The sequence below is a fragment of the Kogia breviceps genome, chromosome 3 (genome assembly GCF_026419965.1).
Source record: "Kogia breviceps isolate mKogBre1 chromosome 3, mKogBre1 haplotype 1, whole genome shotgun sequence".
Taxonomy (NCBI): Eukaryota; Metazoa; Chordata; class Mammalia; order Artiodactyla; family Physeteridae; genus Kogia; species Kogia breviceps.
The window spans coordinates 102773397-102801251 of record NC_081312.1 but is presented as its reverse complement, the minus strand read 5'-3'; the positions used below and the strand labels follow the sequence as shown (position 1 = coordinate 102801251).

At 55.5% G+C, this 27855-nt stretch overlaps 1 protein-coding gene across 2 annotated transcripts in view; it reads left to right on the top strand.

Moving 5' to 3' along the window:
* The first annotated feature begins 10470 nt into the window (after nt 1-10470).
* CSPG4 (chondroitin sulfate proteoglycan 4) overlaps nt 10471-27855 on the top strand; it is a 35849-nt gene continuing 18464 nt past the window's right edge. Inside the window, exon 1 of one of the 2 annotated variants that reach the window (XM_059058873.2) lies at nt 10471-10658. In XM_059058873.2, coding sequence (XP_058914856.1) covers nt 10571-10658 — 88 coding nt within the window. In that variant the 5' untranslated portion in view covers nt 10471-10570. Of the gene's footprint in view, nt 10659-19860; nt 19900-27855 lie in introns of those variants that run through there. The other variant, XM_067029380.1, reaches the window with a different exon arrangement.

The following is a 27855-nucleotide window of genomic DNA, read 5'->3' as shown; positions in this document are numbered from 1 at the left end:
CCCCAGGGCTGAGGAATTGCTAGACACTCCTTCACCCCGAAAAAACCCAGAGGCTAAGGGGCCCTGGGGCCTGCTTGCACCTAGCAGTTCATAGCTCACACTAAGGGTTTGATCTAGAGGGGTTTCCATCTCAGGGAACAGATGACTGCTAGCTTTAGAGAGAGCGTCTGTCACAGCCCCGGTACACAGATAAGGAAGCTGAAGACCAGAAAGGGGCAAAGACTTGCCCAAAGTTTCCCATTACATTAGTAGCAGAGACAGAACCAGAACACAAACCCCAGAGCTCTCTTTAGATCATAGCCTCTGATCTAATGGAAACCAAACCATGCCCTGAACTCATTCCGACCAACAGGCACAATGAGGACTTGGAGCAGATAAGCCAGGTGTGCTGGGTGCTCCAGAAACCCCTGGTGGGGCTGAAAGGCTTGGAACAGAAGGCAGGGCTCCCCCTGCCACCAGCAGCAGCAGATCTTTCCTGTGTCTCTCTCATAATCCGTGGGGCAGCCAAGCCTGTGATTTCTGGAGAGGGAGGGCTGGGCAAGGCTGAGATTGGCCCAACCTCAGCTGGACTCGGGCCACAGGCAGTGCCTCTTCCTCACCCCCAGCATTGTCAGCTTTTCCTGGAGGAAGCTGCAGGCCTGCTGGGCCCAAGCCCTGATGGTCCCCTCATGCTAATAGGAGCCAGATGTGGGGCTGGGCTCTTCACCTTCCTGGGCTGGGGGGAAGGTGTTGATCTACAAGTATTTCAGACCCAGGGAGCCTTCCTGACACCCACACGAACACTGTTCCTGTCTGCCATCCTTGTGCCTGGCTCTCTTAGGGAAACCGAGCCACTCTCCCCCCACCCCCGGAATGTCACAAGCCATCCCACTTCTGCTCCAAAGGCTTCCTTCCCTCCAACTTTAACAGAGACTTAACTCACCCCTGGAGACAGCCTTTGCCTAGCTTCAAAGCTGCTACTCTGTCCCTCAGAGCCCAAGGTGGAGCAAGTCCCTGGTTTCCTTGGTATCCACCCAGGCAGTGTCCACTCCCTGACAAGAGCACATCTCCCCAAGACTCCAGCATCCAGGGTACCCTGCTTCATCTCTCAGGGGTGCCATCTGTCTTGACGTGTTGACCTGGCGGCCCTGGCTAATGGTTTTCTTCCCCACCCCCCAACTCCTGCTATTACCCCAGTGACTTAGGCCTCCCCAGGGACCACCCACCATCCCTTGGCCTCCCAGGTCCCAGACCTCCTCATCTCCAAAGCCTCTGCTCCACTCCCTCTCAGCCACCCTCCCCAGCACATCCTGGGCTTCTCACCCTCCTCCCAGGAGCACCATTCCTTGTCCTTCCATTTCTGGCCCTGTACAGATTGCCAGCTATCACTGAGATCCCATCGGTGACCCTGCCCCTCCTCCCCATCCTCCTTGTCCCACTTCTTTGCTAGTAAATCCCAGCCCTGAGTCACCGTGTCCACCTTGCCCTCCTGTACCAGGCAGCTAAAAGCTGCTGGGGGGTAGACCCATAGCCCCCAGACCCTGGACTTTTGTTCATGCCGCCCAGTTGCCCTTCTCCGTGCTGGTCAGCTTACTCTCTCCCTCTCCCCAGAGATCATTCAAACATGGCTTATTCCCCTCTGTGTGCCTGGCCCTCCCTCCAGCCCCTGCTCTACCTCCTGCTCACAGAGAGAACAGAGGACATCAGACTGGGCTTGGATTCAAACCCTCTGTACTGCACTGTCAGAACCAGCAGTTTCCATCTGCTGTCACCTGCTCTCATTTCCCTCCTGGGGCTTAGGAGGACTCACCAAGACCTCCTCCCATCTCCTCTGTGTCTCAAGAACATTTCGCTGTCCATTGCCACCTTCTCCTTTCTTTAAAGGAGCCTCATCTGGCTCCTTCCTATCATGTTCTACATACTCTGCATCCCTTCCATCTATTAAGAACCATCTAACACAGGGGACTATATTCAATACCCTGTGATAAATCATAGTGGAAAAGAATATTTAAAAAAAGAATGTCTATATATGTATAACTGAGTCACTTTGCTGTACAGCAGAGATTGGTACAACTTTGTAAATCAACTATACTTTAATTTAAAATTTTTTTAAATTACTGCTATCAAAAAAAATTAAAATGTTTTTTAAATTTAAAAAATAAAAACCATCTTCCTGGCCATGCACACCTCTCCCCAGTCCGCGGGCAAACTTCCCCAAAGAGGCATCTTTCCTACAGTCTCATTCTCACCTCCCTTTCACATTCTGACTCCCTGCAGGCTGGCTTCAAGCCCATCGCTCCACCTAAACTGTGACCTGCATGTGGAGGCTGCAGCCAATAGCCACCTCTCACCCTCACTGGACCAGCCTCTCAGCAGCCCTGGGCCACAATGACCGGCCACTGCCTCCTTCTTGCAGGACCTCTTCCTGGTTCCAAGATGTTCTGGTCTTCCTCCCATGTTCCCATTGTCCCTTCACAAGCTTTTTTTTTTTTTTTTTTTTTTTTTTTGCGGTATGCGGGCCTCTCACTGTTGTGGCCTCTCCCGTTGCGGAACACAGGCTCCGGACGCGCAGGCCCAGCGGCCATGGCTCACGGGCTCAGTTGCTCCGCGGCATGTGGGATCTTCCCGGACCAGGGCACGAACCCGTGTCTCCTGCATCGGCAGGCGGATTCTCAACCACTGCGCCACCAGGGAAGCCCCCTTCACAAGCTTTCTTCCTGGCTCTTCTTCCTCAGCCTGACCATTCAGTGTTGGCATATGCTCATTAATTGCAAAGGAAAAAACAGTAACTTTACAGGGAGAATCTTGGCAGGCACCACCTCAACCAAGGGATGTAAGTTAACATTATTGGGACATCCCTGATGGCACACTGGTTAAGAATCTGCCTGCCAATGCAGGGGACACAGGTTCAAGCCCTGGTCCACGAAGACGCCACATGCCGTGGAGCAACTAAGCCCGTGTGCCACAACTACTGAGCCTGCACTCTAGAGCCTGCGAGCCACAACTACTGAGCCCACATGCCACAACTACTGAAGCTCACGTGCCTAGAACCCATGTTCCACAACAAGAGAAACCACCACAATGAGAAGCCCGTGCACCACAATGAAGAGTAGCCTCCACTTGATGCAACTAGAAAAAGCCCACACACAGCAACAAAGACCCAACACAGGCAAAAATTAATTAATTTTATTTATTTATTTATTTGTGGTACACGGGCCTCTCACTGTTGTGGCCTCTCCCGTTGCAGAGCACAGGCTCTGGACGCGCAGGCTCAGCAGCCATGGCTCACGGGACCAGCCGCTCCACAGCATGTGGGATCTTCCTGGACCAAGACATGAACCCGTGTCCCCTGCATCGGCAGGCGGATTCTCAACCACCGCGCCACCAGGGAAGCCCTGATTGATTTTTTTTTAAAGAGTTCTTTGTACATTAAACTAAAGAGAGCCACACTGGTTTAAAATAAAGAGAGAATAAAAAGAAAAAAAATCATCAACAATGGGACAGATAGATGCTGTGTACCTCCTGAGAGGATGCACTGAGAAGGACACAGGATCACTTCTGGGGTATTCCCACCGAGGGTACATAACCTGAATCTAATTGCAAAGAAACCAGATAAACTCAAATCAAGATTCATGTTCCAAAATAAAATAGGTCTGTACTTGCCAAAAATGGCAATGTCTTTTTTTGTGTGTGTGATATGCGGGCCTCTCACTGTTGTGGCCTCTCCCGTTGCAAAGCACAGGCTCCGGACGCGCAGGCTCAGCGGCCATGGCTCATGGGCCCACCCGCTCCGTGGCATGTGGGATCTTCCCGGACCAGGGCACGAACCCGTGTCTCCTGCATCGGCAGGCGGATTCTCAACCACTGCGCCACCAGGGAAGCCCGCTTTTTCAGATTAATAGAAACTCAATGTAGTTTCTATTCAAATGCAATGTAGGAGCCAGGAGTTTCTTTTGCTATCAAGGATATTACTGGGGAAATTGGCAAAGCCAGAAAAAAGCTTGTAACTAGTTAAAAGTATTGTACCAATGTTAGTTTCCTGATCTGGGTTCTGAAAGAGAAGGTCCTTGTTCTCAGGGAATACATATTTAAGTATTTAAGGATAAAGGAGCATTATATCTGCAACTTACTCTCAAAAAATTCTTACAGGCAAAAAATATGTATATATGTAGAAAAGAATTTAAAGGTGATAAAACATTACCATTTGGGAAATCTAGGTGAAGAGTATGTGAAAAATATTTGTAATGGCCTTGCTACTTTTCCCTAAGTCTGAAATTATGTTAAAATAAAATTTCTTTAAGAAAAAAAAATTTTGGTGTCTCAAAGTTCAGTCCTGCAGTCTTTTATTGATCACTCTCTCATATATCACAGCAACAAAACATGTATGCAAATTTGTTTAAAATTTGTTTCCTATAACCATAAATAATAAATAATTATTAATTTTTTTTAAAAAAAAGTTCAGTCCTGGGCCTTCCTCTCCCATTTCACCACCCTCCTCTCACTAGGAAGTCTCATCCCCTCTTGTTGCTTCAATCCCATTATCTGTACCCCAACAATTCCCGAATATATATGTCTCTGGCTCAGATCTTCTTAGGAGTTTAGACTCCCATATCCGACAGCCTGCACAGTGTCACCTGAGATTCTCACAAACATCTAAAAGTCAATAAGCCCAGAGCTTTTCTCATGATATTCTCCCTGTCCCCCATTTATCTCAATGAATGATGTCACCACCTACCCAAGTATCCAAGCCAGAAATCTGGGCTTATCCTGGACCCCTCCCTTGTCCTTACTCCCCACATCCAACAATCACCAAGTCATTTGGGGAGCCTGTGAGCTCCCAAAGGCAGGGCTCTGTCACTTACCCTTGTGTCTCCAGCCCCCAGCATAGTGCCCTGACATATGGTAAGTGCTTAAGAAAGGTTTGTGGAATGAGTAAATGAGTTGATCTATTGATTGATCAAGAAAACTTCATTCCTCCTCATGGGAACAGAGTCTTACTTTCTGAACCCAGACACAGACCCAGTCTGGCTGACTGGACTGCAATTTACATTTGTGGAGGTCTGTTTCAGTTATCTCTTGCTGTGTAACAAATTATCCTCAAAGCCTAAGAGCTTAAAATAGCAATACACATTTATTATCACACACAGTTTCAAGAGTTTAGGGGCCAGGAGTTTAGAAGTGGCTTAGTTGGATGGATCTGGCTCCAGGTCTCTCCAGAAGAAGCAGTCAAGATGTCAGTAGGAGCTGCAGTCATCTGAAAGTGTGACTGGGAGTGGCATATCCACTTCCTAGATGGCTCACTCATGTGAATGGTGGGCTGGTGCTGACCATTGACAAAAGGCCTCAGTTCCTCTCCACAGGGGCCTTCCTCAGGCTACTTAACTATCCTCAGGCCATGGTGGCTGGCTTCCCCCAGAGCAAGCAATCAGAAGAGAACAAGGCAGAGGCTGCCATGTCTCTTGTGACCTGACCTTGGAAATCATACTCCATCATTTCTGCAATGCCCTATTGGCCATTTGAGTCAGCCCTATTCAATGTGTGGGTAGTGACTCCACAAGGTTGTGAATGCCCAAATGTGAGGACCATTGAGGGCCATCTTGGAGGCTGGCTACCACATGTTTTTCACTATACAAGGACACCTAGCCAATGGGGCCAATAGGAGCTGAAATTCAAGCTGTATGTTCTTGGGTGAAGTGGCTGAAGACAGCCCTGCCAGCTTGCTCCAGCTGCCTCTTGGTTGTCAATCTTGCCTCCCCTTCAAAGGATTCCTGGAAGATGTGCAGAGAACACAACCCTGGCATCAACAGGTGCCCTCATCATAACCACCAGGCTCTGCCCTTCATAGTTTATAAAGCCCCAGGCCCTCTGTTGGAAGGCATCGTCCAAGCACCATGTCGGTTCTACTGTCTACAAATGAGGGAAAAGGTGCCTAGAGGTGAAGAAACTTGCCTGAGGCCACACAGAAAAGGCTTGGCAGAACCAGACTTCTGGCTCCCAACCCCACATTCTTTTCACTGCCCTGCCCAGTCGCCAGCTCAGACCCATGTCTCCTAACACCCACTGAAGCCTCATTCCCAGTTCTGAGCAGGTATTTCTAACCCTTCTTTTGGGAGCCCCACCCCAGCCCCCAAAGTACCTGTCCCACGCTAGACCCTGAGCAAGTATGTTCACAAATGTTCCATCCAAACGAGGACTATTCATTCCCCCTCCCAGAGGCTCTCTCTGCAGCCAGCTGAATATCCACTGGTGGAGCAGAGCAGGGGTAACAGCATGAAACAATATTTAGAAATAGCACAACCCCAGGAGGAGTCAGCTGCGGCCAGCTGGCCATAGCCACTGAAGCCACAAGCCTTTGTGGACGTGGTGTGGAAGACGACTTCCTGCTCCCGGGAACAGAGGCTCTGAGAGGGTCCTCTACCACCCCCAGCCCCCGTCTCCCCAAGACAGCTTTCCCCTGGCCAGGGAAAGCCCTGCCACTGGCCACCCGTCCACAGCCCACAGCCGGCTCCCAAGGGCAGCAACATAACATTTCAGGTCCTGAATTGTGTAACTTTTGGGAATAGCTGCCCCCACCCCTCCTGATCCTGGCTGCCTGCACTTAGAGGAGCCCCATGGATGCCACAAGCCAGGACTGGGAGCAAGACCACTGTTAGCATAGGCACTGGCCTGGGCCACCACCATGGGGCTCCTGGCCATGTGACTACAGGGCCACGGAATCGGGGCCCTTGTCCCCTTGCACAGTAGTGGCCTGAGTTCTATGTGCTTCATGGCAGAAGGCCACTTCCCTAAGGCTAGGACCTAGACAGCGCGAGCTGAGGCACTGTCCCATCTAGGACACAAGCACCGGCCATTTACCAGCAAGCTGGCTTTGGCCACAAGCTCCCTGGGTGGGGCCCAGGCAGTCAGGGTGCAAAACACAGAGGCATTCAGATGCCAGGCCCTGGCCAAGGGCAGGACTGAGCCACGGCCGCTGCCAGAGCAGGCGTTCTTTGTCCAAGAGCCATGAGGATAAGAATGACCAGAAGGGCCTGGCCAGCACGCCTGGCTGAACTCTGCCAGCAGAGAAGCGGGTGATGCTCTCTGTTGTCTGTTCTCCCAGAGGCCGATCACTTGGGGAAACTGAGGCAGCACACACAACAGGTCACTGTAGCTTCAGAAAAATTTGAATCCTTCTTCATCCCTGGGGCGTGGGCATCCTTCTTCAAGTGTGTTCTGAGTCTTCCTCTCCCCTATCCCAGGTACCCTGTCTGGTGATTTGCTGGGAAGAAGTCTGTCCAGGGGGCCAGGAGGCATTGACTCAACTACGTGTGCTCTGGGAGAATACAGAGATCACTACTCGAGGGAGTCTATGGAAAGGAAGGTCAGTGGTGAGAAGGAAGGCTGTGAGGGCTTCCTGGAGGAAGGTGAGATATGGCCACAGAGGCAAGGGCAGTCAGGGGTGGTCACCAGGGACACCCGGCCAACCCAAGCCAGAGAAAGTCAGAAGGCAGAGGAAGAAGGCCTGAGGATGCTAGGGAGGCCCTAGTGGGCTCTATTCAGGATGGGGATATGGTGGGGGCTTCAGGGGGAGCATGCCAAGCAGGCTGGGGAGAGGACAGTTGAGGAGCAGGCACCTCCTGGTCTAACAGCCTTTGCCCTGAGACAGTAAGAGGAAGTCAGGGATCAGTTCCAAGGCAACAGGAGGCCTCAACTTTCTGCCAGTTTTCCTGGCATGAGGCTGCTCAGCACCAGTCGGGGGTCAAGTTCTAGGCTATAGGCTGAACAAAGGCCAGGCCTATGTGCACCGGTGCCCCAGCATCCCTTTTCCACCAGAGCCTCAGTTTTCTCATCAGTGAAAAGGGAACACTGTCCCCCAACACACACACTCCCCAGGGTTGTCAAAAGACCAGGTGAATGTTTTGTAAACTGAGAAGCCCCAGCAGAGAAGCCAGTGTGGGCTATTACTGCCGTGCTGGTTGCCATTATTTTTCCAGGCCTGTGTTTCTCTCCCCAGCTAGCAACCAGGCAGGGGGAGGCTGCAAGCTAATCCTGACTTGAATCTCAGCTGTGGGCGGGAATTCCGTCTGGAGGCTCCACAGACAGACCAATGACTCCTGGTAGCGGTGGGTAAATCTGTGTGGGTGGGGATCAGGGGAGGACATGGGAGAAGATGGGGAGGAAGAAAGATGGGCAGATGGGGTGGGTAGAAAGCTCCACCCACATGTTTGATTCATAGAGAAGCAAAAGTCTTCTCCTTTCTTTTTTCATTCCTGAAAAAAAATCTCTTTTCCTCCAAATGTTGTCTTCTCAACAGCCTCCGCAACTCTGGGCCCACACTTCACCAGTAATTAGCCCTTAACAAGGACCAGGTGCCTTGCTGACTTGGGGAGAAGAAAAAACAAGGGACAAGTGTGGAATCAATGGCTTTATTGCCACGGAGGCCGGCTGAGCACTGCCCCGACCCAGGCTTCCTAGGGTGAACTGGATGGGAGTTGTTGCGTTTCCCAAAATCCCCACAGAACAGCAGCAACTGGCTTCTTACTCAACCCCAGCATGCATTTATTGAGTACCTACTGTGTGCAGCTGCCTCTGGAAGCTAAATGCAAACTTTGAGACACATGGAGGATGTGCAGCAGGACTACAGGGCAAGGAGGAAAAAAGACAAGCATATGTTGAGCACCTGCTGTATACCTCGGGCTAGGCACTTGAGGTACATTAAGGGATTTAATCCTGGGACTTCACTGTTGGCGCAGTGGTTAAGAATCCGCCTGCCAATGCAGGAGACATGGGTTCGAGCCCTGGTCCAGGAAGATCCCACATGCCACGGAGCAACTAAGCCTGTGCGCCACAACTACTGAGCCTGCACTCTACAGCCTGCAATCCACAACTACTGAGCCCATGTGCCACAACTACAGAAGCCCTCACGCCTAGAGCCCATGCAACAAAGAAAAGCCACCGCGGTGAGAAGCCTGTGCACCACAACGAAAGAGTAGCCCCCGCTAGCCGCAACTAGAGAAAGCCCACGCACAGCAACGAAGACCCAATGCGGCCAAAAATAAATAAATAAATTTATTTTTTTTAAAAGCATTTAATCCTCACAAAGCCAATTTTACAGATGAGGAAACTGAACTACAGAGAAGTGAAGTGACTTGCTCAAGGTTGGATAGCTAAGCAGGAGAGCTGGGATTTGAACCCAGATCCCCGGTTACCACTGTGCTGTGGTAGTAAGAGCACTGGGCTTGGGGTCAAAGACCTGGCTCCACCTCTTTGCAGCTGTGTAGACTTGCTCAAGTCCCTTAATCTTCCTCAGCCTCAGTTTCTTCATTTGCAAAACGGGGCACAATTTTGTTGCAAACTCTGAAGGGCTGTACCCATGGTAGGACTGTGTCATCAGGCAAGGGGAGAGGCTGGGGAGACAGCAAGTGGTGGGATGGGGTTGGGGATGGGCTGAAGCAGGCAGGTGTGACAGAGATTCTGATGGAGGAAAGGTGTGACAGAGATTCTGATGGAGGAAAGGAGGGGGAAACACTCCAGGGGTACTCTTCCACCCATTCACTGGACAGAGAAACCGAAGCCAGGCACCGCTGATGCTGGGGCTAGCCAGAACGCAGGCAGAGCCTCTAGGTGCTGGATGCTCTGCGATATTGCCCTTTCTCCTGCTTGGGACAAGGCTGATATTGTTGCCTGGGAGGGAACCAAGAGGAGCAGGACCCCAGCCTGAAGCTGTTAGGTAGATGCTAAATCCAGGGTCAGATTTCCAGGAGGCAGCCCAGGAAGTTGAAACAGCCAGATTCAGGAGTCAGGCAGCCTGGGGTTCTGGTCCCATGTGGCCAGGGACCTACTCTCCATCTGGGGACCTTGCAAGAACCACTTCCAGCTCTGAGCCAGCTTCCCCATCCATAAAGTGTGGGCAGGAGTGTTGTCACCCACCTTGCAGGATTAGTTAGAGGCAACTAAATGATACCAGGGAGTTGAGAATCCCTCCTGCCTTGTGGGAGACTCTAGAACATCTCTCCTTCACAGACTGGGAAACTGAGGCCCTGTCAAGGTTGCAATGCCAGTGGGCACAGAGCGGTGTAGAACCTCAGGCTGGTGCTTCTCTGTCCAAATGGCGTCCTGCAGAGATTTCAGAGGCAAAGCAGCCCAAAAGCAGTCTGTGGGGTAGAGGGCATCTGTCCTTCCTCCTAGGCCTGGCGTGAGGACGCCCCTGCCACAACCCTGGAGACAGCAGAGGGCAGAGAAGTGAGGGGACTAGCTCAGCTCACATCTCCCAGCGGAGCTCTCCGGGAGCCCTTGCGCCAGAGCCCAGGGGGTCTGGGCTCCTCTGGGATTTTGTCCCAAATCTCTAAGGTGGAGCCTGGGACTGATCGAGCTGTAAGGGTCCCCTGAGCCCTGACGGGGAGGAGCAGCCCAGCACGGGCCCTTTAAGAAGACTAGGGGTGGGGGGCAGACAGGACAGCGCCGGTCGGCGCCTGCCCCGCCCCCGTGTTAAGTAGGCGGCGGGACGCCCGGAGCCCCAGCCCGCGCCAGTTCTCTCAACTCGAGACTCTGGCGTCCACGCTCCAGGCTCCGAAGTCCGCTCCTCACCAGTCCCGCTGCCCAGCCCGCCGCGATGCGCTCGGGCCCGCGGCTGCTGCTCTCAGCCCCCGCCCTCATCCTGGCTCTGACCTTCGCTATGTTGGTGGGACCAGCATCCACAGGTGAGTGAGGGGCCTGAGACGCCGACCTAGACTGGCAAGAGCTGTGGAGGGTTTCTTAGTTAGAGGAAGGGGACAGGAGGACCCAGAAGTGACCCCCAGGCTAGGAAACGAGGGGACTGCACTTCTGCCACCTCAGGCTGGGGTTTCTGGCAGTACCACTCCACCCCCAGGGGATGCAGGACCCCCAGCCATGACTCTCGATCTAGGGGGTCATGTGGGCTCTGGTTATCTGAGGTTGGCCCCAGGGTCACTTCCCTAGGGTGTGGCTCTGTGCAGGATTGTTCACTAGACCCAGTGGAGACACCCCAGTGCCGCCTGGGCTCCCTGTGCCCAGCAGGCTTTCTATGACTGAATTGGTGCCCAAAGGACACGTAGTGACGGTGAGAAGAGAGTCCCCCACCTCAGACACCCAGGCAAGGAAGGGGGAGTGCTGCAAGGCGTGAAATGGGAAGGAAGCCACCCTGCCCCCCGCCGTGTGGGGCCCCACAAGCACCCCAGCCTTCTGGGGTCTCCTCCAGCTGCGCCCCAGCTCTTCTGCTGTTCCCCTTGTCCCCGGGTGCATTTTCTGTCTGGCCTCTTCACCACCACCTTCCTCCTGGCCTCCTCCTCCCCCTCCTGTCTTCTCTCTCCTCTCTCCTCACTGAGAAGGCCTAGTTAGTGACAGACAGGACCACCCACTCTTCAGCCTCCTAGAGGCAGGGCTGGTGCTCCTCAGACATCCTGTGCCCCTCAGACAGCTCTGGGCACCCCCCTGCCACACCTCCCTGTCCCAGGCATTGGTGCTTGACTCCAGCAGAGACTGCCGTCTGAGAGGTGCTGGGATGTATCCGTCACTATGGCAATGCCAGAAATCCCACCATTATGGCATTCTTCCCTTAGTTAAGGAACAGTCTAGTTATGCCATAAGAACTGTGGCCTCAGGGCCCATCAGTCATTACTACCCATGTATGTATGAATCAGTGCTTCAGCCTACATCTTTCAGGACCATTCCCAAGAACAAGTTTGAGCAGATGAAGGGCCTGAGTCTCCCTTCCAGGGACCTAGGCCACACCCCTCTCCCCATTAGATGGGGAAGCCAGTTAGAATGGACAGTAATCACGAGGCACCCAAAAGGGAAATGAGTCAGGGGAGGCCCCCCCAGTGGGGTGAGTCAGAGCTGGATCCCCAGGCCCCCTGTTCCTGTCCCCAGGGACCCCATCCTTCAAGGTCTCAGGGCCTGGGTTGTGGGCTGGGCTTCTAGAGAGATAGGAAGGGGGCATCTGAGCTGACTAGAGAGGTCTGCTTGCCCAGCCTTCAGCCAAGGGAGGGACTCCGGTACCCACCTCCTTGGGCTTCAACTGAGAGCCATTCTCAAATACCTTCTCAGCATCAACAGTGTGCAGACATTGTGCTGGGCAGCCAGGAGTGCACAGAAATGCATAGGCTGGACTTGGACTCATTCAGGAGGCAGAAAAGCAAATTAAAACTCAAACAGCAATTCCTATCGTGTCTGCAAAGATCCGGATGAGGAGAATAGTGAAGAGAAATTCAGAGGCAAGCTGGGGCGGGGCAGAGGGTGATCCTTGAGCCAAGCCTTGGAGGATGGGAAGGGGGTCAGAACTCCAGGCGAGGGCTCAATGAGCAAAGGCTCTGAGGGGGTATGAGTAGAGGGAGGTTGAGATAAGGAGTTCCAGCAGCCTGGCTGGAAGGTATATATATTTTGAGCACAAGCCAGAAGAGCCACTGGGCTGGGGCACAGAAACCTGAGATGAAAAAATGCAGTCCACAGCCTATACCCTATTGGCAGTGGGGAGCCAGCGAAGCCTTTAGAGAGGAGAGCGACATGGTGCCAGTGGGGTTTTATAACATCAAGCTGACCCCAGCCCTTAGGAGGGATTTGGAAGCAGTGAGGGGGTGGGCGAGCTAGTATCCTGTCCCCCTCACGGGCAGAGCTCCCCTCCAAGAGCCCACCTCTGTCCCCAGGCCATGTCCCCTCTTTCCCCCGTCCTGGTCTCTGCAATAGAGACAGCCCCTACCGAGGAAGGTATCACTCCCACCCCTCTTGGACACCCCTAGCCCCAAAGGCCCCCCAGGTCTCAGGTACCAGAGTGAGGCACACTGGGATGCTTTCGCTGCACTCATCAACATTCCAGGGCATCCAGGTCATGGGACCTGAGAATCAAGCACCTTTGGAGACCATCTGGGCCAACCTTCCAATTGCACAGACAGGGAAACTGAGGACCCAGGGAGGAAGCAAAGTGCTGTAACCCACAGAGAAGCCCAGCTGCCCAACAAGCGCCCCTAGTCCCACTTTGTGGGAGCTCCCCGCCTGCGTGGGCAGCTAGACTTGGCCCCTGTGCCAGTGTGGATGATAAGTGTGATGTCCAGCCCCTTCTAAGCCCTGTGGGAGGTCCAGCAGAGCCACAGGCATTGGGGAGATTGGGTTTGAGCTGATGTGCTTCCAGCCAGGGGGTACAGCACAAGCAAATCTGGGAGGTCAGAGTGAGCACAGAGCATGCAGTGTCAGTGGCTCCCATACCTCTTCCCTGCCTGGCATAGCTGACTTTGAAAGGCAGAAGGCGAGGGGCTCACATGGGACTCAGGTGGGAGTAGCTGGCAGAGAGGGTTCCTATGTAATCTGGGTGAGGGCTCTGAACTTATGGGGGTGTCTTAGAGAGCATGGCTGGGGTGGGGACAGGGGAGCCTCAGGTGCAAGGAATTGAACCAGGGTAGGTTCTGTTGCCTCTGAGGATGGTCTGGGGGAACGAGTGGTGCTGGAGACAGCCTCTCAGCCTTGTGTGTGTCTGTGTGTGTACATACACTGCCCCAGCCCTCTAGAGCAGGGCAGGGGCCAGGGCCCTAGGCCCGGTGCCCCCGGACTCTGAAAAAGCTGTTCCAGACCAAGTATAACTGAGCCCCCGCTCCCAACATTCACCCGCCTGCCCAGTCAGGACAACAAGAGCCTTTCAGTGCTGCCTGCCTGGGGGGCCCGAGGAGGGGGCTGCGCCAGGTGGGCCAGGCGGCTGATGAAGGGCCGGAGGGGAGTGGGGTGTGAGGAACTGGGCGTGCTGCCCAGGAGGGGGCGGGCAGGGGAGGGGGAGTTGGAAATAGCCCTGACTACACACTCACTGGCGCACACAGATGTGAGCCCGCGCAACCGTGCACACGACTAGCGGTGCTCACAGACCTGGGCTGGGTGGGGCCTTCAGGGAAGGAGGTGAGGACAAGATGGGGGCAGGGAGTACTGAGCTGCGCTGGGGCTCCTATTCAGTGCCAAGAGCAAATAAACAAGGGGGCCTTTGGGTTCTGGGACTTGAGCCTGCTCCCTTCCAGGTCCCTCCGCTCCTTTACTGCCTTGCCGCAGACTCCTGGCCCCATCCAGCTCCCTTTTGGCCTCCAACATGCCCCTGACCCAGCATGGGTCCAGTTCTGTAGAGCCTTCCAGAGTTAAGACTCCTCCTCCAGGTGCAGGCTTAGGGTGTGTTTCAAAAGTATTGTATTACCATTATTACTGAGTGCGTATGAGTAATTTTTGAATGAACCGAATTTGTATGAACAATTTTGTACTTGGATTCTCCCTGGGGTAGGGGCTCCTGGCTCTCTGCTTCTCGGGAGGGTCTGTGACTCCAAATAGGGGAGAGGATGGAGTTCTCTTATAAAAGAGCTCCTACCTCCAGAGATACCCCGTGGGGGGCACTAACCATGTTGTCCTACAGCTTCACACAGCAGCCCTATAAGTCAAGAAACATTCCCCATTTTACAGATGAGGAAACTGAGGCTCTGAGAACAAGAAGGACTGGCCTCAGGTCCCTCTCTGGGTACACAGGCCATGGTGTTCTCACTCACCCCAACAACAGCCGCCTTTCCCAGATCAGGCCAGGTGGGCAGCCACCGACCAGTGGACTCAGGCCCCCAGCAGAGGAGGGAGACAGGTCTTCAGGAGAGAGACAGGTCCCTGAGGACCCCAGATCTCTGTTTCCATCTCTGCAGACCCCTTCAGCAAGTGCCCCCTACCTTTCCAAACCCTCCCCACTTCCTCACAGCATAAGCAGATCTTCTTCAAGGAAGCCCACCACTCCTCCACCGACAGCTGGGGTGGCAAATGAAGCCCCATCTGTCTCAAATGTAGGGTAGTGGCTCTGGGGCTGCCGTCAAGGTGGCTTGGTGGCCTGGCTCACTCATGTTCTGGACAGTGCCTCTCCTGTTGACCATTCCTTCCTCCCACTCAGGTCCTGCCCATGCCCTTGCCGCTCCCCGCCTGCAGAAGAGCCAGCCCTGCCAGCTCTGACGTGCATTAGCCAGGCCTCCCACCACTGCTCATGCTAAACCGTTTCAGTGTGTGTCTCTCGTGCGGTTTAAGTGTCATGGTGGGTCAGTAAGGCAGCCTCCCCTCCCAGACCTCACTGCAGAGACTCCCCAGCCCAGGCCAGCCCCCCATGGTTCATAGGGAAACCAGGGCCCAGAGAAGGGCAGCTATTTTCTCAGAGTCACACAGCAAATCCTTAGGGTAGGGAGTAGACCTCTCTGCTGTTTATCCTTGTACCCTGGTTTGGGTGTGGCCTCTCCCACAGGACCAGCAGCTCCCCGAGGGCAGACCTCCCATCTACTTTTCTCTGAGGTCTCCACTGTCTTGCTGCAACCAGGACTGGGCCCACAAGGGGCATAGAGATCACTGAGCCAACCAGGGGTTTTCAGACTGTGTCCAAGGTGCTCTGGGGCTTTACATTCCCATATCTGGGAATACGGGATGCTTGCACCACCCTGATTCATGCATAGCAGTCTCATGAACATTTGTTTACAGATCGGTGTTTTATGTGAGATACAGTTTTGATAAAGTGTTCTGTGGCTTAAAAAAAAGGCTTGAAAACCAATTAATTGCTTTGAGTTAAAACATACTGAGAGCAGGGGAGAGTCAGGTCACATACAAGAAAGGACTTCCTGGCTTTCAAAGAATTCAGATCAAAATTGATATCAATGGCTCCTGGAAGATGTCCTTCCCCAGGTAGAGCAAAGTCTGGGGGCCTGAAGGCAGGGAGCAGAATGTAGTCCCAGCTTCCTCCCAGCCAGGCCTGGGGACCGGCCTCTCCTACCCCAGCATCCCATTCCTGTCCCTCTCGGAACCAAATGGGACACTCCTGAGTATCCAGGTAGACAGCAGCCTCATGGTGCCACCTGACTGCAGGCCCAAAGACACCATGGCTGTGGCTGGGCCCTCTCTCCCCCAAGTAGATCAGCCTCCACATTCAAGGTGATGCTGTGTCCCACAGGCTGGCTGATGAACTAGACCATCAGATAATAATCCATAATCCCTGGCACCCTTCCACCTTTGCCCAAGCTGTTGCTTTCAACTGCTCTTCTTTTTTTCTCTCCATCCTTCAAGGTCCAGCTCCAGCATCACCACCCCTGGGAGGCTTTTCCAACCATTGATTATTCAGGCCTATAGCCTGGTATGCCCCCCTTCTGGGGCCCTGCCTTCCATCTCTGTGAGATTACAGGCCTTTCTCCCCCTACCTTCATCTGGCCTCTGCCCCTGTTCTGTGACCTCCTTCAGCATGACACCCAGTAGGTGTACGTACATGTGTGTGCAGACACATGCTTGCAAACACACACACACACACACACACACACACACATAGTGTTCTCAGAAGCCTGGCTCAGGGCCTAGCAAAGAGAGTGTCCACCCACAGAGCCAGAAGCCTGGGGGAAGCCCCCAGCTGAGGACACACAGCTTCCAGCTCCACCACCACGCCAGGGCCTCTAGCCTGGGCCATCCTTCTCTCTGGGAAGATGGAGAGGGGGTGGAGGAGAGGCGACCAACTTCCGTTCCCACCTAAGAGCAGCCCCACACACACATTTCAGGAGGGACAGCTATAAATATCAATGGGCCCAGGATGCTGATTCCCACGACACCAGCCCTCCCTGCCCCTTCCCTTGTGCACAGTGACTGGGGCAAGTCTAGCTCTCCGACAGCTGGAGGCCAGCCAGGCAGGCCTCTGGCCCAGACACACACACACACACACACACTTCTCACCGTGGTGAGGGCAGGAACGAATCACCCTTTTTGGGCGTCTTGGAGCAGCTAAGAGTAAGCTTCCCTCCCGCCCCTCAGTCCTGACTCAGGCCCCACCTCTCCCTCCTCTGAGTCCTCAGATCCTGGAACCTCTACAGGTCTGGGGGAGACAGGAGGCCAGGCTCATGGTGGAAAAGAACATGGTGTTAGAGAGCTTAGAATTTAATTCCAGCCCTACAACTTGATACCGGTGACCTGGCCTTTCTGAGCCTCAGTTATCTCCTCTCTGAAATGGGATAAATAATTCCTACCTCCTATGTGTGTTGGGGATTAAAGCCCTTTGCCTGGAGTAAATACTCAGTAGGTGCCTGGTCCTGAGGTTGCTGTTATTCTGTTATTCCCATCTTCTTCTGGAGTGGGGCAGGCCCAGCAATGGTGGTGGGGGACAGGTGGGGGGTGGTTCCTGCTTAGGAATCTTTGAGAAAGTTTCCAAAGCAGAGGATTGGAGAGGGTCTGTGTGGGACGAAGTGACACGGAAAGGGGGAGGCAGGCTCCCAGGGGACCTGTCAAGCCAGCCTCTGCCTGCCAGCCCAGGACCCTTCAGAAAGGGGGGTGGGGGTGGGTCCTGCATCTGACTGACTCACTGGGCTGAGGTCCACACACCTCTCCTGTGTGAGGAGAAGCAGAACAGCCCCTTGCAGCCCCACCCCAAAGCCTAACGGTCCCTTGGATGGAGATGGTTATGCCAGAACGTAGCACAATCAATCTGTTGAACAAATGACCAAATGAAACTCAGACCCTGTCCCAAGAGCAGATGGGTGGGGATCAAGAGAAGGAGCAGGCCTCGGGACCTTTTATAGGATGGGGAGCCTAGAAGCCTGTCTTTTCTCTGCTCTCTGCCCACCCTTCAGGGGCCCCTCTGGAGGTAGGGGCTGGAGGCCAGGGCCCAGTGATGTGAGACGGCTCCCATGAAGCTCCCATGGGGCTTTTACCACCACTCATTAAGCAGTAGTGGCTGCATCATGAGGAGCAGGAACTAGAACGAAGGACTGAGGGATTCTCTCTATCCTGGGCTGCTTGGACCCATCAGGGGTGTTGGTGATGCCTGAGTCCATGCGTAAGATCAGAGTTGGTGGAGGTGAGGAGAAGTGAGTCTCGGGAAATGGCTACAGAGTGGGGTGAGCAGCCTCGGAGAGTGCCAACTGGAAGGACACTCTGGATAAAAAGCCTGGGCCCCCAAGTCAAGATCCCAGTGTGGGGGCATCCTCTGCTTTCACCCCCAGAGAGGTAACCTTCTGAATAGACTATTGGGCAAAGACTGGTCAGCTCCCCAGATGTGTGCTAATAGAATCCAGGCTCCTGCCCCCGGCTGAGTCTCCATCTCTGGACAACTGGTGCCCATGTGTTTCTGGACACTCATCTGGAGCCCAGCTGAGCCTCTCCAGGGGCAGGTACTCAAGTGGGAGCCCATCCCTCCAACTGTTGACAGCCCTGGGATAGAAGAGATATTGTAGGGACCTGAGCCAAATGTGTAATGGCAGCCCTAGGGATATCTGGCCCTGCTGTGTGGCCTTGGGCAGACCTCTGTCCGTCTCTGGGCCTCTGGGTAGGATCTTCGTTCTCCAAGGTCAGCTCTAAAATTCTGACTCAAGCCTCTTGGAAGAAGGACAAAGATCTCTGCTTCTATCCAGAGAGAGCTGGCTGCTTATCTGGGTCCACACAGCAAGGCAGGCTAGGCTCAGAACAGGGCTGAGAGGCGGCCCAGCCTGCCAGAGCTCTCTGGCATCAAGAAACTGTTTTCCTAAGTTGGCACGGAGCCCTGGGGCTCTCCTAGGATGAGAGCAGCGGCTCCTCTCCACCCCCAGTTCCCCTCTTCCACCCCCACCCCCAGCCCCGGCCCCACCCTACCAAAAATAAACCCAGTCACCCCATCTTGTACCAGCCAGACCCACCCAGCCCCTCCAGAGCCAGTTGAGTCACTGCTCAAAGCTGCTCCTTTTTTTAACTGTCTGAGTCACCGGTTGTGGCTGTAGCTCCATGACACGTGCCCCAGGCTGTAGCCACCCCACAGCCCCTAACGGCACAACCAAGGGAATGGAGGGGTCTGAATAGAGGCTGGCAGCAGGTGTGAGCCCAGGCCATAGCCTCAGCCTGTAACTCCTCCAGGCCCGGGGAATTCACCTCCTAGCAAGTCAGAGCCCAGACCTGTCCCCAGCAGTCCTGGAACTGCCCTGCCCGCTCTGTCCAGGACAGTCTTTCCACGATCTTGGCGATGAAGCCCGTGTGCATCGGCTCTGCCCCCACAGCTTTGCTTTGCCTCCAAATGGACCTGGGCCTCCCAGCATTAGATTGCTGGGAACAGAGGGTCTCCAGGTCCTGGGGGTAGGAGGAGTAGGCAAGGCCTGGCCTTCTTGGGTACAGGCCACAGAGATGCCTAATTCTTGCCCTTTCTCACCTGGATCCAACTCAGACTGACCAGTCTGCCCAGAGCACTGTGAAGACTTTCTGTGGGACGGAAACCCCACTTCAGATCTCCCCTTGCTTCATCTATCTCCTCTCTATTCAGGGCATCCGCTGGGCTGCAGATCTCTCTCCCCGGACCCCTGCCTGTCTCTGTGTCCTCCCCAAGGCTGTCTCTCCATCTCTCTCTCCCCATCCCTGCGTCTCTCTCTGGCTGCCCTGTTCTCTCCTTTACCCAGTCCGCTGGCGGGCGGTACCCGCACCCCCAGAGGTCCTTCTCTGCCTCCTATGCCTTGCAGACATGTAACACACCCTCACCTCCACCCATTCCCACAAAGGACTCTGGGCCCCAGGGACCGATTCTGAGAGAAAATTTCCATCCTCCTCACCCAAGTCCCCTCCTTCCCCTGCCCCAAAGCGCAGGCTACATCCTGTCCCAGGGAATGTCAGGATCCCACAGGCACTTCCTTGGGGGCTGAGAAAGGGGGGCAGGGGGCCTGGGAATGGCTCCACCCTCAGCCCCTGCCTGAGCGGGAGCCTGCGCAGCCTCAAACCCCATCCATCTCCTGTCTGTGGCTATGGCCTCCAGCTATAAATAGGTGTTCTGATTCTATTTTCTTTAAAAACAAGCACCAGACTGTCACCACAGGCCCAGAAAAGCGCTCCCTGGCTAGGACAGTGCCCCACTCCGCCCCAGCCATGGTGTCCAGCCTCACCCCACCCCCTACCTCCCCACCCCCCACCCCCACTGCAGGCCCTGGAGGGCAGAGGAGGACTGAAAGAAGCCTGGAGGTAAGAACAGTGAGGCGCAGAGCTGGGGCAAGCTCCCAGGTGCAGCCCCTCCCTGCTGGGTCAGCCAGGGAATGTGGCACCCCTCCTGCCCCGTTGGGCCCCTCCCTCCTATCTTGCCAGCTCCCGTCACCAGTCTTGTCCCTTTGAGGCTCACAGTGTTAACAGAGAGAGGTGACAGTCACACAACTCCCCAAGCCACGGTTGAGTCTCTTTGCACCCCAGATGCGGAGAAGGAGCTATGGGGAAGGATGGGGGAGGACTGCTTCCCTGAAGGGGCATGAGGGCATTTCACAGGCAAAAAGGAGAGAAGAGCTTGCTGGGCGAAAGGCCCAGCCTGAGCGAAGGCCAGAATGGGGACCTGTTAGGTGTGGATAGAAAACAGCCCAAGGTCTGGTGAGGCTGGCACGTGGGGTGTTCAAAGGAGTGAACAGGAAAGCCTGGCAGGGCAGGGGCAAGGTCACCCAGCACCTTCAGTGCCACACCAGAGGGCTGGGGCTTGATGGTGGGGCACTGGGGAGCCATCGAAGGCATCCAGGCAAGGAAGGAGGATGGAGCACCTCAGTTTAGGTTAACTGTGGCTGCAGTTAGCAAAGGGAGGCAGCAAGGGATGGTGACCATGTGTCTTGTGGGACGGCACAGAGAAGCAAGAGGGAGAGACAGACTTGAAGGACAAGTAATGGAGCTGAATGGAGGGAACATTCATTCATGGTCAGGAAGAGGGAGGGGGTTAGAGCAACTTTCAGATTTCTGCCCAGAGGTGAGTGCGTGTGGGGCCTTCACTGGGTGGTGAGCCGGTTGGAGGAGACATGATACTGAGTCTGGCTTGAGCGGGTGGGCTTGGGTTTGGGGGTTCCTATAGATGTTCCCGGTGTAGACGTCTAGAGGGCATTGGCAGGCAGGCCCAGAGCCCTGGAGACTTGGTGCTTGAGACAGAGATATGGGTACGATAGCAAAGAGGCAGTGCCTGAGATCAGGGGAGAAGAGGTGGGCTGGAGAGAGGGTGGCAGAGGTGGGGCACAGCTCAGTGGGTGCTGACGGACTGAAGGGGTCTGCGGAGTTGTCAGATGAGGGTACTAGGCAAGGAACTATTCCAAGAGGAGTCAGGCCTGCCCAGCAGTGGAGCAGGGGCCGGGGGGGTCTCAGTCTGGGGATCTCTGGCAGAACCTGGTTAGCACAGAGGCCACCAGCAAGGACACTGTGGTTTCCTAGGCCACACACTTCTGCTGGCACAGCACCAGTGCCAGGAGCTTGCTTCTCTGCCTGGCTGCTGTCAGACAGCAATGCTGTTAGAAAATCCCTCCTATGGGGCAAATGTCACCACCATTTGATCCTTGTATTCCCTTAGGTGCTCATGTTTCATCTGTTGGTACATGTGTACGGGCCTCCTGGATGGCAGATGCACTGGCCCCGAGTTACAGGCCCTGGTTCCTGTCCTCAAGAGCCTCCAGTCTAGCCAGGCCCGTGGCCCCTCAGCCCAGAGGTGGCTGTGCTGAACCCACTGTAGTGATCACACCTCCCCACCAGCCCTTTCCTGCTGGGCTGGGCTGGCCAGGGGCCAGGTGTGTGTGTGTGTGTGTGTGTGTGTGTGTGTGTGTGTGTGTGTGTGTGTGTTGGGGGGATGATCCCTGACCCAAGCCTCTACTTCCCCCAGTCTCCTGGATGTGGGACTTCTGTCTGTGGGGTCATCCCACCCCTCTTTCCTATATTTCAGATGGGGGAACTGAGGCACAGATGGCTGTGGCTTCTCCAAGGCACACAGCCTGTTGAGCACAATCTGTGCCAAATTCGTCCAGGCTTCTGTCCAAACCCACAGTCATTGCTTCCACTATCCCCCATCCCAGCTCGCACACTCACTGTCTCCAAGGCCAGCCTGCCAGGCTGGGGGAAGCCCTGAGACATCTCCCCAGCAGCCCTGCCCTTAGCGGTTTCTCATCCCAGAGTGATGGGGAGACTTGGAGATGAGCAACAGGCGTCCCACCTCTGGCTTCTGCCCAAGAGAGGGGCTGGCCCATCAGAGAGCAGGCTTCTCACCCTGGGCAGAGCCCACACCCCCTGCCTCTCCACCCTCATCTCTCACCTCAAAGATCCCCGTGGGCATGGGTAGCACTGTTAGTGGTTTCTGGAATGTGCCATCTGCAGCCAGCCTTGAAGAAGGTCCCTCCCTGATCTGGCCAGCCCCAGACCAGACCCTATCCAGCCACACTGGGAAAGGCCAGCTGCCAAACCACCCATCGAAAGCAGATGCTTTCCCCTCCCTTCCTCACTCCCTCCCACCTCCACCCCCGACCCTGAGAGAGGGAGCCCCTGAGGACTGAGGACTGAGGACCGGAAAGGAAGGGAAAAAAGTGTGTCTTCCCAGGCAGGAGGCCAGCTCTCACACCCTCCTCCCGCTGGGGCCAGCCACAGATGCTCCACTTCCGATTCACAGGCAGCAACCAACCCCCCACCCACCCTCCCTGCTTCTGTGTGCACACACCCCTCCCTGAACCCACAGCACTCAGCTCTGGAGCCACACGCACAGGGGCTCGAATCCCAGCTTGCAGCTGCTCATCTTTAGGCCCTAACACAGATGACTGCCATCTTTGACCCTCAGTTTCCTCACCAGTAAAATGGGAGCAGCTTCCCAAGGCCCCTGTTGCAGTGGGGGACTGCAGACCCATGCCAGGCGAGGGTCTTTCACTCTGCTTCTTCCCTGCCAGGACCCCTACCTCAGCCTGGGCCTACTGAGATGAGGATCCCCCCTTGCTTCTGGGGCCAAGAAAGCTGGAAGGAACGGGATGCGGAAAAGGGCATAGAAATCCACTCAGCTGCCCTATAAGGAGGAAAATTATAAGGCAAGGAAAAGCCGCTCGGAATTGCTCCATGCCACAACAGCCCCACCCTGGGGAATAGCAGGGCCTCCACAAAGACTCCATTGAGGGCCCTGCTTCCTCCACGCCCCTGCCCTCCAGCCTGGGTGGACTCTGGGCTGCTTCTTCCAGCAAAACCTCTCATTTTCCCTCCCACTTCCTGTGTGTCCCACGTGGCCCCAGGGTTGGAACATGTGGCTGGGATCCCAGGGCACCAACCCTGCCCCTGTCGATGTCTGTGGACCAAGCTCAGCATCTCCCACCCCACCCGTTCCCTGCTTCCTCTCCAGGGGTACTCACCTTCCAGAGGGGATCCCTGAATTGGAAATGTTCCCCAGTGTATGCCACTCAGCATGGGTGGCCTCCGGATGCTTGGTTAGAGGGCCAGTAGCTGAGACCAGTGACCAGAGTCAGGGCTCAGCTAATAGCTAAGGAAACTGTTGTCCTTCCCTGGCCTCCTTGGCCTTGCAAGGAACCAGAAAGGCAACCAAAGAGGTCAAGTACCCCAAGAGTGAGTCTCAGGGCTCAAGAGTTCTTGGAGCGAGAAGGGATGGGGCCATCTTGACCCCAGCGAGGTCTTCGTAGTGTTGAGACGGGGAGGTGGTCAGACAGGGCCTGACGTTCCTGCTCTCTACTGAGACAGCTTTTGTCTCCCAAGAGGAAGACTGCTTCTTTAAGTCCCATGTGATTTTGAACTAACCTACCGTTGTTCCTATGGCTGTGGCTCACAGGGCAGGAGAGGAGCCGGTGGTTGGTAGGCCTCCGGGTTACTCCCTGGTCTGGAATCAGTGGGTAGGAGAGCCAGCGTCGTGAGCACAGTGGGTCTGCAGGTGTGTGAGCCTCTCTCAGGCAGCCAGCCCTGGCAGGTAGTGAGCCATCTAGCCTTGGCTGTATGACCCCTGTGTCACCACCAAGGGCAGGTTATGTTGCCCCTTTGGTCTGACCTGAAGTCATCCCCGTAACTTTCCCCCATTACCTTCAGTGGTAACAGGCTTGGTAGAAGGTCATAGCTCAGTTTGGGAGGGTTGAGCCTTGGGGGGCTATGGAACATGCTGAGCGAGGGGCAGACACCTGAATAGATGCAGTGACCGCTTCTCCCTTGCCCCAGAGCCCAGGGAGGCAGGCGTGGCCAGGGAGTCATGGTCCAGTACCCAGAGCCAGACTGGGCCCACCACACCGGATCCTCACCTGCCCATGCTCACCTCGACCCGCTGTGACGCGGGGTGCTGCCCTGCACTCATTCACACTCAGGCCCACATGCAGCCCACTGTGGCCATTCAGGAGTCTGCAGTGTTCTGTGGGGCTGAGCTCTCATCTCAGAATATTTGCTTTCCCAACCCTGAAATGGGCGGGAGCTGTGTAGGGAGCATCAGCCTCACCGGCTGTCCTGGGAGCTGAAGCTCTGGTTGTAAATCAGAGGGAACTTTCCACCCCACCCTCCTCAGAGGTCCCCTGGCTTGGTGGCAGAGTGCTGGTAAAGAAAAAGCAAGTCCCTTGGAGGAATGAGAAGAGGGGATCAGGCCTGAGGTCCAGAGGGCCTGGGTGACGGGGACAGAGCCCCAGGCCCATCCCTGCTCTCACACAGGGCCGGCATTCAGCCCGCAGGTGGGCCACACACACACACACACACACACACACACACACACACACACACACACACACACACACACACACACACACACACACACACACACACACACACACACGAGGGGAAACAGAGAGCCCTTCATCCCTGCCTTGGCCCTCCCGGAACATCCCACCCCACAGCCCCCCCGTCAGACTCCCTCAGGGGGGGCTCTCCCAGCCTCACCGCTGCCTACTCAGGGCCGGGATCTGGAACCAGGATCTGTCACCCCTGGTGCCAAACCCCAAGAGGCTACGGTGGAAAAGCCCAGCTTTGCCCCCTCCCTCCGCAGCTGGCTGGTGGGGTGCCCCCTCCTCACTCTCCTCCATCCTGTACACAGCAGCAGGCTCACTGCCAACATCCTGCCTTTTCTGTCTCTCTTGGTTTTTCCTCCCCCATCTCCTTCCTCAGACCTCCCTCTGGATCCCTGAGTTCAGTCTTTGTGGAGGAGGGGGTCTTTATTTCTCATTCTCACTTTTACTGTCTTTCTCAGGCTTTCTGTATCTCCCAGGTTAGTTCTCCTCTTCCATCCCCGTCACTACATTATTATATTTGTGCGTGAATGGATGAATGAATGAATAATGGTTCCCAAGTCTCTCCCCATCCGTCTCTCACCTCCTGCTCCACCTCGGTACCACTGGATGTACCTTCCCTACATCCTCGTGTCCAGGTCTCCCCCACCCACCCTTGACTGTCGGGCCGGGCACTTTCTACCGGCCATCCTGCGGGCAGCTCTGGGCTCCCAAACTTTCTCCCTTATAAAGTCAGGCAGCAGCAGACACCCAGGAATGCTGCTGCTGCCCATGACGCAGGCCAGCTCTGGGGCCGCCTGGCTGCTCCCAGGCAACCAGGAATGTGGTGGGAGGGAGCACACAGAGATTGACTGCCTGGGGTGGGTGGGGTGCCCAGGCAGGCAGGGCTCCAACAGGTGGCAAGGCCAGGAGCTGCAGGCTTTCTGCTTCTCTCTGTCAGATTGCTTCTCCCCTGGATCCTCAGTTTGTCTGTCTGGTAAGTGGAAGCCAAGTACCCTACTGCAGGCAAGGGCCACAGAGAACTCTGATGTTGTGGAACCCATCACCAAGGAGTGAGGGTCCCAGGGCTGGGGAGGCAAGTATGGCTCTCTGGACTGTTCTGGGGCAAGGGTGGTACTTCCAGTTACAGCCGGGATGGGACAGAGGGAAGAGGGGGGCCAAAGACCAAGAGAGGGAAAGGAGAGGAAAAGCAGAGGCAGAGACAAGAGAGATGTGGGACAGAGATGGGGAGAGAGAAAGACTGGCCAGCCCCAGGGGTTCTGAGGACCCAGAAGGAGCAGGGTCTGCAGCAACCCCAAGACTGGAAAGGCACTCATGCTTGAGACCCTGCCCCTGGCCAGCCTGGGAGGGAATGGGGAGCCTGAGAGGCCAAAATCCTGCTGATAGGCAGAGGGTTGAGCGCCATGATGGAAGGAAGCCTCATGTTTGGGGTCCCCCAGGGACAGGGACCAGGTCCCCATTCACAAACATCCTAGGTGTGGTCCAGGGAGAGCCAGGAGATGCCAGCATAACCCATTCTGTGCCAGAGGGTGGCTTGTTGGGGGACCTTGGCCTAGGCTTCATCCCCCTGTGTAAGAAAGGGCCACAGTGGGGACGGACACAGACTCCTTCTGTGCCCCCAGCCCTCCTCTCAGGAAGAGGGATGGAGCACCCACCCTGGGTCCAGACAGCAGCGCCCTGTTCGTGGGCAGGAAGGGTGGGAAGCTGTGGGATTCTCCACCTTCAGCAAACCTCTCGGGTGGATGGGTGCTGGGCGGGAGGGGTAGCAACCCTCCAGGAACACACTGTCCCTTTCATGGAGCCAGGCACAGCCAAAGTCATGGCGGGCGGGCACCGAGGGGCAGGAAAGGCCTGGGCACAATCACTGCTCTGTCCTGGCGGCTCCCAGCCCACACACATACACATACACAAACACACAGCCTTACGCAAACCCAAAATACACTCCCAGCAGCCACCCACACACTTGCACACACATGCAAGTACACATCTACACCCCCCTGGACATTCACCTGTGTATCCTCTTCCAGGCAGAGAAACCCATACCTGTGGCACTCGTCCTGCCCCTCCTACTTGTCCCCCAGACCCTTTGGGGCATCCTGCTCCCCCCCGCCAAAGGCCTGGAGCCACCCAAGCAGCCCACACCATTAACCCTCTGCACACTCACATTTGAGAGCAGACCCAGACCTGAAAGGGACCTCCAGGACTAATCCCCACAGACAGGAGGAGGAAAGAGTGGGAAGGAGTGCCCATTTTACAGAATGGTGACACTGAGGCCTGAGTTGGGCCCCTTCTTCTGACCCAGAGGGCAGCCCACATAGCTGCTGCAAGCCTGAACTGGTGTTTTGATGAATCGTGGGTCTTCTTGGCCCAAGAGAGTCAGGGACGGTTCTCCAGGCAGTAATGATGCCTCCTCTCCTCCCTCCACTGCCCTGGCACCCCTCTCAGGCTGCTGAGCCTGGTGTAGCCCATGCTTCTTTTCTCTCTACTCCTCTGTCTTCAACATTTCCAGAACCTGTATATCCCTGCCAGTCTCTTGGCCTTGCTTCCCTCTGAGACTGCCCATTTCCCTCCCTCTCTGCTCCTCTACACAACCCTCACCTCCCCCAGGAAGCCCTCTGGGATTGACTCCAAGCTCATGACTTCTTTATCCTGCATCCCCTCTCCATTCGAAGCCCCTCTCCAACTGTCCCCCGCCCCCAGCCCAGAACAGGGACTCTGGGTTCTTACAACTGCAGCCCATCAGAGACAGTAAGAGAGGCAGCAGGAGACCAGGAGGTGGGGGGAGTGGCACTGTCAGAGTTTCCAAAATCCTGGCCAGCAAGGCCTCAGAGCCCTCCACTGGGGCAAGGGGGCTGCCTGGCCTGTGTGCTCCCAGCAGCACAAGGCAGCTTGTGTGAGCCCTTTCCCGCCTGGCCCCGCAGGAAACAGCAGGGCTCAGCCCCTCAATGGGCCCATTCAGACCCCAGCTCTCTGGAGAGAACCTCTGCTTCCTGTCACCCTCCCACTCTGGCCTGGAGAACCAGGCCTAACAGGCTGCTACTCTCCCCTGCTGGGAGGGTGCTGGAGGCAGGTGGTTCAGTGGTTAGAGACAGCCAGCTACTTAAGTTCCTGCCTGCTCCGCAGCTTGACTGTGCCCTGGCGGGTTGACATCCACCTTTAGCAAAAGGGGGTGTGGGTGAGGGCTTGTGCTCACTCCCATACAGGGGATACAGTGGGCCCCAACTCCTGCGTGGTAAGCAGGTAAATGTTTAGCAAAAGGCTCTCCTGGAGACAGGGAGCCCTGATTTGTAGTGTTTGGCTCTTTCTGTGGTATAAATATTCTCACTGGGCAACATCACCTGGCTTGCAAAATTCCTGAAAATGTAACAATCAGCTCTTGCCAGCTGTTCTGAGTTCTTGCTTGCCACAGTGGTGGCTCCATCCTATGGAGCCACCTGCCCCCACTCTTTGG